General features: G+C 36.2%; 2 protein-coding genes across 2 annotated transcripts; one reads left to right on the top strand and one right to left on the bottom strand.

Annotated features, from left to right (window-relative positions):
* The first annotated feature begins 1,428 nt into the window (after positions 1-1,428).
* On the top strand, positions 1,429-3,516 carry LOC115999912 (metacaspase-9). The gene is made up of 2 exons (XM_031239866.1): positions 1,429-1,885; positions 2,621-3,516. The coding sequence occupies exons 1-2, from the start codon at positions 1,537-1,539 to the stop codon at positions 3,208-3,210; spliced, it is 939 nt and encodes a 312-aa protein (XP_031095726.1). The 5' UTR covers positions 1,429-1,536; the 3' UTR covers positions 3,211-3,516.
* Positions 3,517-7,974: 4,458 nt separating this feature from the next.
* Positions 7,975-10,637, bottom strand: LOC115997932 (peptidyl-prolyl cis-trans isomerase Pin1-like). The gene is made up of 2 exons (XM_031237356.1): positions 10,333-10,637; positions 7,975-8,450 (listed from the first exon to the last, which is right to left on the bottom strand). The coding sequence occupies exons 1-2, from the start codon at positions 10,562-10,564 to the stop codon at positions 8,326-8,328; spliced, it is 357 nt and encodes a 118-aa protein (XP_031093216.1). The 5' UTR covers positions 10,565-10,637; the 3' UTR covers positions 7,975-8,325.
* Between the last annotated feature and the right edge of the window lie 621 nt (positions 10,638-11,258).

Genomic DNA, 11,258 nt, shown 5'->3' with positions numbered 1-11,258 from the left:
ATTACTGTATTAGAAACATAATAAATAACAAAAACAGAGCAGAAAATATAAATGGAACTAGGATATGTTTACACAGTTCGAAGCACTTCTCCTACGTCTGCAGGGTCACACAAAGGTAAAACCCAACTCCACTAGATGATCAAAGATGTTACAAGGTTCACCAGATATCTATCCACAATGATGGCGTAATCTTTTACACCTACAAACATCACCATCTCCTGAGTTGGTAGTGTGTCAACTTCTTCAGCTTTCTCAGGCCAATCAACAAGCCTTCCACTTGATGTAGTAAACATGACCACAGCACAAAATTAGTCTAAGTAGCCATATTACGATGATCTTGAGTCTGTATTAATGTAACAGACTATACATATTAAAACAGTAGGCTAAGGCTAAAACAGTAGAGCTTAATATATATTAAAACAACAGGGAACTTGGCGTTCTTTTGTACGAAATCAGCAATTCAATCTCTGAAGCTTCAGCTCTATTTATACTTGAAATCTTGATGAGCACCTTTCCTGTATTAGATCTCCTCAATTCAAGGATGCTCACTCAATTGCATCTCCCCTTAAAATTCTCATCTCAAACATTTTTGTTTGAATAAATTTAAGCCACTTATCCATGCAAATAAACATCAAACACTATACCTTAGGCATAATTAATTAGACTAATTAATACTACCTAAGATTAACAAATAAATTGCCAATATAAAAACTATACATTAATTTCCCTAACAATCTCAACTGAAAATGAACTTTTGGAAGAAGTTGATATCAAAAGTTTGATTGATGATTTGCGTCTAAATGTGCACGACGCAGGTCACTTTTTAAATAAAATTTTATATATTTTTTTATACAATATTTATATTTTGATACAACTTTTTAAACAATTATTATGTATATATACAAATTACTCGAAAAATGTCTAAATTAAGATATGGCACAGGGCTCCAATTTTTATTGGAATGACCCGGTATATATATAGAAGGCAATATATGAGGTGGGGGTGGGGTAAGTGAGGCAACTGCCCCACTGTAGCTCCGTCCTTGATTACAATTTGTGTATATAAAGGTGTATGGGTCTAATTCATATAAAAATGTTAAAATTATTACTTATTTGTAATGCATAAAGGACTTTTCTTATGAAGCTAGCATTGAGGATGATAACAGAAAGAGTCATTTTCGTATTTGCGTCACTTGGGTAACAAGCTAAGGTACTCCATTTTGCCAATCTTTACTTTATATTATTAATTAACAAAGTTAGTTGAGTACCCGGCCATACGTTGCTTCTCCGCCCGATCCGGGATATAGCTTCTATGTTTTCGTCATCTTTGTTTTAACTTCAAGAATCCTCCAAACTCTCGTCTTATATATATATGTGTGTGTGTATAAAAGGGACTTAATATATATAATCTAGCTTTGTCAGCAACAGCATTGTTATATTTTGAACATACATACATAGATCACCTGGTTTTGTTAGTTGTATGTACGTACGTGTTTCTTAGCTTGAAGTGCCTATCTAGTACGTGTTGGTGAGGGGAATGGAGAAAGGTGGTGATGGGAGGAAGAAAATGGCAGTTTTGGTGGGGTGCAATTATGAGGGGACACAGTACAAGCTGCACGGATGCCACAATGATGTGTTGTCGATGAGAGATGTGCTGATTAAGCGGTTTGGGTTTGATTGTAGTTGCATTCAACTCATCATGGATAAACCAGGCAGCCCTGTGATGCCCACTGCCTCCAACATCAAGTCTGCGCTTGGGCGGATGGTGGATCAGGCCCAGCCGGGGGACGTTCTGTTCTTCCATTTTAGCGGCCATGGCACGCTCATTGCCAAGCACCATCACCGTGAAGAAGCCATTGTTGCTCTCGACTTCAATCTCATCACTAGTAAGTTGCTACCCTACTTCAATTCGACCGGAGTATTATTATTCATCCCAGGCCCAATTCTGAGCACGGGCGGATGGGCGACCGCCTAGGGGCTAGGGCCCATGCTAGAAGGGGCCATCGATATATCAATCATTATTGCATAGATCATGGTCCACATAGTCGTATGGACCAAAAATAAAAAGTACATTATTTTTATATTGTAGGTACATTATTTTAGGGTACATTTTTTTTGTACTGAAGGTACATTATTTGATACATATTGTCAAATAATGTACCTACAATACAAAAATAATGTACCTTCAGTATAAAAATAATGTACTTTTTATTTTTGGTCCACACAACTATGTGGACGATGGTCCATGCAATAATTTGCCTCGATCTATATGTATATGTATACATATTATATATTATAGTGTTATAATTAGTATTTTAATTATATTAGAAAAGCCAAGTACCTTTGTGGTCTGATGGCATCACTGTTACCATTTCAAATGGAATGTCTCTATAGAATTATTTTTTAAATTTCGCCAATTTCGCTCAAGGCCTCCTCTAATATGTTTGGACCATACTGTAATACCTGATTCATTCCTCGGCCTCTTACGTACATACTGTAATAAAGAAATACGGAGTATATGAAATGGGCGGGCGGGATCATATATATATATAATTTTTGAATGTGGCCTGGCCGGGTCACTCTACATATGATCTGATCTGATATGATGGATGAACATACAGGCACGGACTTTAGGGAAATCGTGAACCGCGTGGCGGAAGGCGCTATATTCACTATCCTCTCCGATTCCTGTCACAGCGGAGGGCTGATAGACAAGGAGAAAGAGCAGATTGGGCCGGCGCATATCCCTGCGCCCATCAACGTTTCTCCATCTACAAAAACCCATTCTAAATTCATCCCTTTCCACTCACTACTCCTGCACCACCTCTCATCCTTAACCAACATAAACAATATTAACAATACTACTACAGCAGACGACAACGACATCACGAGCAGCCTAAGCTTCGGGGAGGCGCTGAAGGCGGACGAGGGGATTCTGCTGAGCGGGTGTCAAGCGGACGAGGTATCGCAGGACATAGTCGAAGACAGCCCCGAGGGAAGAGCGTATGGTGCATTTAGCAATGCAGTGCAGAGTGTGCTGAGAGAGCATTCGGAGCCTCTCAGCAACAAAGAGTTGGTGTTGATGGCTAGAAGGGTTCTGGAAATGAAGCATTTGGGGAAGCAGCACCCTTGCCTATATTGTAGTGATCAAAATGCTGTTGCACCATTCTTAGCCCAATCTGAAACCAAGCTTCCCATACAATTCACCTAATTACTATTTTATCTATTGTGTGAGACCGTCTCACGGGTATTTGATTAATGAAGTCTGACTCATTAATCAAAGATCTGATCTGTCTCACGAATTGAGACCCGTGAGACGAAGTGCTACCCTTATCTATATATTTATATATATGTTAATTACTCTCAATTAAGCATAATTCTTGTATGATGTTTTGAATAAGACCCACTTGTTATAGTTTGAAAAATGTTTGTTATGCTTGTAGGCGAGGTTATGTGATCTCCCCTTCCCAGTGTCATTAACAAATTTGTAATGAATAAACAAATATTATTGCTACTACTTTTACTACTTGATCAGCATAAACATCAATGCTAAACTTATACTAGTGACATTGAAAATTGAGGTAGAAAATAATTAAATCAGTCTTTTTACAATTTCACTTATAGTGAAAATATAATTTTGTTACGAAACTAAAAATAAGTTTTACTGAACCATCTTAGTTTTTTAAAAAATATTATAATAATGTGATTGTTTGAATTGATTGATATAACAATGATATGGATAACTTTTTTAGTACAAATTTAATGGGGACGTAAGAGTCCGGCCCAAGGGTTTTAGGAAGATAGGTTAGGGGGCCAAGACAAGTGTGTTAGGTGTTGGTGATTTGGGGTTAATTTGAGAAGGTAATAAAATATAAGGGATAAAAATGCGAGTTGACTATGAGCCGGGAGATGGAAAGTGCAAAGTTTGTGAAGGGAGTGTGGCCGGGGAGGCAATCATTATTGCATGGACCATGTATGGTTGTGTGAACCATAAATAAAATGTATATTTTTAATATATTAAAAGTACATTATTTTAGAGTACATTATTTAACTAATGAAAATACATTATTTTATATATACTATGAAATAATGTACCTTCAGTACAAAAATAATGTATTTTTAGTATAATAAAAATGTACCTTATATTCATGCATGGTTCACACAGCTATGTGGACCATGGTCCACACAATAATTTACTGTGGGAAGGTGGATTGATCATCCTAGCTAGGCTACAACTGATGGCTAGCGTGCCTCCCAGGCACACTAACAGGTCTAGCATGGGGTGGGGGTGTACTGCATATGGGGCATGGGTGGTGTGCGGAAATTATACCGTCGACAATGGTCTAAAACGGTGCTGTTTCTTTTAATGAAAAGAAACAGCACTCCTTCGCGCCGTTCCGCGTAAAGTAGCTCTATTTGTATAACATATTCAATTTCATTTGACATACACTACAGTTCCATTTAACACAACTATAGTTTCATTCGCACATTATACACTCAAATACGTGAAACTATTAAACTATTATTCAGTTTCATTCATTGTTATCAAGGCGTCGCCTAGGCGTCCGGTTGGTCGAGACCGAACGCCTAATGTGCTAGCCTCGCCTAAGTGCAGAATACAACCCAAAACTAGCTCCACAAAACATATATGGGTAGAACCTACACACTAAGGCGAGTTGACTGGTGTAATTTCCAGCCAGAGAAGTCGCCGGAATACGCCTCACGCGCAGGCGCATGGAGTCAGAGAAGCGGCGCGGTTCGAGCTCTGGTGTCGTCCTCTTATTCCGAGCTCTGGTTGCGTTGTTTTATTTCTTAAGATGTGTGATTTGTATGCTTAAGGTGCGTGAGTTGTTGAAACCTAAGGTGAACCATTTTAAAACCTTAGGTGCGTGGTTTGAGTTCATAAGGTGCGTGGTTTGCGTACTTAAGGTGCACGATTTGTGTACTTAAGCTGTATTGGCTTAAAGCTTTAGGTGCGCGTGATTTATGTTTTTAAGATGTTTTGTTTGTGTGCTTAAGGTGTGCAACCGCACAACCGTACGGGAACCCTTTCCCGCACCTGAACCCTTCCGTATATATAACTCGAGGTAAAGATGGTCGCACCATTTACCCCGAGGATAATGGACAAGCCCCTTCCCAAGGATTTCAGGCTTCTAACTATCAAGGCCTACACCAGGACCTCTAACACGTGCGCACACATGATGCGATACAAGGCAACTATGGTGATGATTGGGCCAGACGATGCAATCATGTGTAGGGCATTCTTGTCTACTTTGGATGGTAGACCCAGGATTAGTTCAACACAATTCTAGATGGGTCAATCCAAAATTTTTCCAAGTTATCCAAGAGCTTCCTAACATACTTCTCCAACAATATTTAGCGTAGGAAACACTTTTCTCATCAGTGCACCGTAAGGTGCTCGGGGAAAGTCTAACAGATTTTTGGGCAAGTGGAAGAGAGTGGTCAACAATGTATATGACTTTGACTCAAAGGTACTAGTCTAGTGTTCATCCAGTCGCTTAGGTCCGGGGACTTTCACAAGCACTTTAACACCCACCCTCCTCAGTCTTACGACGAGTTGATGAGGATGGCCAATCGTTTTGCAAAAGCATATGAGGCAGATAAGAAGAAGAGAGAAGAGGAAGAAGACAAGGTAGGAGGGAAGTCCGAAAAACGGGTCCAACTAATCAGGTGATTAGCTCGCTCCATCAAAGAAGGGAGCTAAATATTAATTCTTAAGAAAACCCCTTTTGGTCCCCTTACACCATTTAACGCAACTCACCCATCTGGGTAGTGTAACCTTGGAGTAAGCCAAAGAGATGGGGATAGTGCAATTTCCAAAAAAATGCATGAAAATCTCCTCAACGATAGACCAAACTAAATACTGCCGCTTTCTCCAACAGGTTGGGCACGACATTGACAAGTGTCATGATCTAAAAAGACAGATAGAGGAGCACATTCAGAGGGGTGAAGCGCCTAGGGTAACAACAACGACATCAATAGCACGGCCAACCCAAAAATGTGTGGCAAAAGAGTGAGCGCCCCGAGCCATCCACTTCGAAAAAGAGAGTACAATCAAATCACAGAGGAAGGAGACAAGGAGTTGGAGGAAGAGCCCGCGCAACGTCAAAAAAAAAAAAAAAAAACAAGTCATCCGCTGAGAAATAGAAGATCCACAATAGGGTTTGTGTAATTGTTAATCATGGTCCGCCCAGATTAATATTGTCATCTAGAAATAAAATACGCCACTTTATTTTAATTCATGGTTGGAGCCCGGCCTTAGTCAGGTTTTGAGTTTTAACAAATCAAAATAGCCAATGTCCTGCCTCGGCCATTCTCATCCAAAAAAAAAAAAAAAGAATAAAAAGTTATCATACTTATGGGTGTGGGAGATCAGACCTCACCCACCCAACGGATGTAGTGATCCCTTAATTACAAGAGCACTAAAGTGTTGGTTAGGGGCTTGCTATTGCCTACAACTCTAACCTATACCCGAGCTCAAACCTATGACGATTTGAATTAGAATTTCATGGCTTGCCTCGGTTACCAAGCAAAAACAAAAACAAAAACAAAAACAAAAAACAAAAGAAAAAACGAACAAAAAAAATTAAATTAAAAAAGAGAGAGAAGTGAACTAAGGACTAGGGGTGTAAATGAATCGAATCGAGTCAAATATCTTACTATTTGATTCGAATTCGACTATTTTCAGAACTATTCGAGTTCGTATTCGATAAATATTCGAATCTAAAATTTTATTCGTATTCGATTCGGTTACATTATTCAAATATATTCGATTCGACTCGAATATTCAAATTCAAAATGCCTAATGTAATTTTTTTTACAAGTTCTCTAATAAATTAAGATAAAATGTAATAAAATTTTCTATTAATATACTATTATACTAATGAATAATATATTAATTTTTCAAAATTTTAATATATATATATATTCGAATATATTTGAATATAGTCGAATCAAATACATTCTGATTCGTATTCAATTCGAATAAAATTCGATTTGAAATATGTATTCAAATTCGGATTCGTATTCAAATAATTCAAATTCGAATCGAAATAATTCGAATCACGGATCGAACTAAAAACAAAAAATATATAAAAACAATAACAAAACAAAACATTTTTTTAAAAAACACAACATTAAATTAATTAAAAAAAAAACAAAAAAAAAATTGAAGAAGAAGAAGAAGGGAGCCAAGGACCATCCTCGGCTAGTGGTTATGGCCAAGGGACCTCGATTGGTGCCTTGCCGGGGCCTATCTAAGGCTCGTCCTCGATTAGCTGGGAGTAGGGGAACTAGTGACGGGACATTCAGGGAGTCTATAATATTTTTACTCCCTAATCAGTTACTTAACTTTTTTTTTAATCGGTTACTTAACTTACTAAACCAAATAGGTATCTAACACTTAATACCCAATGAATTGTATATCAAATCTAAAGTTAAATGAGACTTTAGGAAAACCAAACAATAAACTACGGTGGTACGGTAGCATTTGGTTCAAATATTAAAATCAAATACGGAGTACTTAATAATGATAATAAATTTAAATAGAAAGGGTCTATTTGTTTCGTAATAAATAGAAATTTAAATCCAAATAAATAAATAAATACATACAGAGTAATAAATAATAAATATTAATAAATAATAAAAATGAATAACTGAGTAAAAATATATAATGTATATATACACATACATGTGTATATATATTAACATTATATATTTAATACATGGACAAAAACTTTTTTTTCAATAGTACAAAAGTAAACAAATAAACATGATAATAAATATCAAATCTCATAGTATAGTACAAAAGTCTCCAACCAAACACAATTTAAGATACATCACCATTTCAAATTTTATATGAAGTACTAAATTATCAATTTTTTAAAAATGTCATATTGTCATAATGCTTAAGAGAATTAGTAAGGAAATTGCTAATAATCAATTAGCCTCACAGTAATAAAGATACTAATACTGCATTACAAAAAATATTATACAAAAGTACCATCAAAATCAATCCATCACGTGCACGTAATAAACATTAAACAGGGATGTTGAAATAGCTTCTTGTTACATCAGCCAATGATCTTCGTAGAAAAACCAAACTCCAAATGCAGCAAAAGATAGTTTCAGCACATTATTTGAATCAAGACAAAGGGGAAAAAGTTTCCATCAGTGAGTTAGGCTTTCAACAGAACAATAATATTGGCGATGGAAAAAGAAGAAAATGGATTACAAAGATTTTAAAAGGGTTCATTTATAGTAGCCTGCATTACAATTTGGATGGTCAGTTTCCATTCTTCCAATATCAACCGGTTCTCTTAATTATGTGAACACCACTATCAGTATCAACAATGTCACTAATCTCACCAATCTTAAGTGCAAAAGTTGCATTTTCAAAAGGCTTCTGCATCTGGCCCCGACCAAAAGGGCCTACAACATAAACATTTTCATTAAAAACAAATATTGCACGCACCATTGCAGCAGCATTGCTATATCTTGGCTAATTAAAAGTAGGAAGCAAGAAAGGGCTGGAAGCTGAACAGCTGTACAACAAAACATCAATGCAACTTCTTCATGTAGCATAATGCAGTCTACAAATTACATCAGTCGAATTGGCAAGGGTTGCCTGTAGAGAAACCAGGGAGAGGAGTGTAACAATATCTATTACGTGCACAAGTGCACAACTTCTATATTTTACTATGCATCTAATATAAATAATATATATCTCCAACAAGAATCCTAGCATGCCTTTCTAACCAAGTAATTTGTATCAAAACTGAAGCCAATGGTATATACAGACATTACTTTCTTATTCCCTGATCTTAGTAATATTAGGGTTACTCTTGGGAAAATGCTATACATGCAAATTTTACCTAGTTAATTGGATGCTATTTTAATAATTTCAATGGTTTACAAGTAGATAGCCACCTCAGTGTGCCCAAAAAGTCTGTATGAAGATGGTGTCTGTGAAACAAATTAAACCCATCTATAGCAATTGAAGCTAGAATTTCCAATAGCCAATAATTTTCTTTTTGATAAAGGGAGGTTGAACAGCCATAATAGAGTAATAAACTAGCATCTTTAGTGGAGAATAAGAGCCCAAGTCCCAAGACAATCACATACTGACATGAGCATTCTGCTCGAACACTACATTTTGGAACCCAAAAGAATTGAAGGACAGGACTAGAGAAAGGACAACTTCTTCCTGTTGGGTTGACTGCATTCGAACTATAATACTCTGTAATTAAATTCATAATTATGTGAGTAGTTCAAACAATTATGGAGAAATATATTTCAAAATAATCAGACTTATGGTTTTATGGCAAACCCAACTCAAAGAAATAAAATTGGATCACTAAGCAAGGCCAAATAGGTAACGTGCTTTTTAGAACCTGAAACCTTGCACACCCATGCAGGAAATTGATTATTAAACCATCAATGTACAATAATTACTGACAGATTTGCCAAATACAAATAAGATATCTGATAAGTAAGATGTCAGGCACAGATATTTCTTTACCTCACTGTTGCGTAAATAAAGAACAGCATTTAAATAAAATAAACAGAACATAACCTTTCTAGAATTTTCTTTCATAACTGACTAACTGTTGTATAAAGTTAACATAGCATTTAGTTTATGATGCCATGATGGTGTATAATATAAAGCAGATTTTCATTTTCTCTTGCCATCATGTTAGAAGAACCAAATATTAATTATCAACTCACTAACACAATTCACATAGATATGGAGTAAGAAGAAACGTAATTATGCCAGGATAATCTTGAATTACATTACATCTTTTTTTTTTCTTTTTCGAACAACATTCCATCTTATTAATTCTAGCTTTGATAACCAAATTTCAACTCACATTCCAAATATAAATGATTAAAACGGTATCTTTTCTTCTCTTTTTCGTTTTTCATAATGTTGGTTACAATTAGTTGTGGCAAAGACCAAATTATATGTTTAATGTAACATAGACCCTTGAATAATCAGAAATTTAAACTGCATAAAGAACACAGGTAATATGCTCTTTAAAATATACAGTCACGATATACAAAGACAAATTCTGTTTTCAATATTTATGTCAAGTGAAACAACCATTTCCGATTTTCCACTTTCTCGTGAATAAATATATCGCCCTTAGGTTTAAATTACTGAATAGGGAATATGAAAATTTTTTAACCGCGCTCTAAGCAATTCACGACACTCATAGAAACAGTGATCCTCATCTGTATAAAAAGATAATCTAGAGTTCACCAAAAAAAAAGTAGTGGGTACATATTCAAGGATATCGGACGGGGAAGTTACCGAGATCGCCGCCGCGTTTGGCGGAGCTGCAATCGGAGAAGCGAGATGCGACATCCTCGAAGTTGGACTTGCCGGAGAGGATATCGTCGCGAAGTGCTCTGAGCTGAGACGCGGCGGCGTCCCGAGTGGTGTTGCAGATAACACGGCCCTCCGGATCCTTCCAGGACGCCTTGCGTCTGGAGCCCTGGTGTTTGATGAGTATGTGCGACGCCATCACTTTTTCCGACGCCATCGATTTCAGAATCTGAGGTGAGTGACGAGTGAAGAGGCGGCTAGACTGCTCGTGCTGGAGGCTAGGTGAACTGAGGATCTTTCTTGCAATTTACAAAGCCTCAATGATATAAACGACGCCGCATTCGCCAAAGTACATTTTTGGTTCTAGATTTATATGCAATCCACTTTTAGTCATTTTTTATTAAAACATCCACTTTTTGTCCTAATATTATTGTGGCATGACCAATTTTGGTCCTCTAACAACAAAATCGTTGAAATATCGTTAAATACAAAAACATTTCAATATCTTTTATACAAAATAGGTTGAATCGTTATATTTTTTATGTTTATTTTTTTGAAAAAAATTCATAATTAAAGACTGAAATGTCATTGTATTTAACGATATTTAAACTGATTTGTTAATAAAAGACCAAAATTGATCATATCATAATAATACTACGATCAAAAATAGATGTTTTAATAAAAAAAGGATAAAGTGGATTGCCACCTATATATCTAGGACCAAAAATGGAATTAACTCTATATTTTCGATACTATAATAGTGGGGCACGTGAAATGCGCATTGTACAATGCACAACAAAAACAGAATAACACTAATGACATAACAAAATGTGTAAAAATTGGAATTGTTCCGTATTTATGATGTAACAATTTTTTTTTTTAATTGGAACTAAGAGGTATTGTTTCTTTGT

The sequence above is a fragment of the Ipomoea triloba genome, chromosome 12 (genome assembly GCF_003576645.1).
Source record: "Ipomoea triloba cultivar NCNSP0323 chromosome 12, ASM357664v1".
NCBI lineage: Eukaryota > Viridiplantae > Streptophyta > Magnoliopsida > Solanales > Convolvulaceae > Ipomoea > Ipomoea triloba.
Note: the sequence above shows the minus strand (reverse complement) of the source record. Positions and strands in the feature narration are given on the sequence as shown.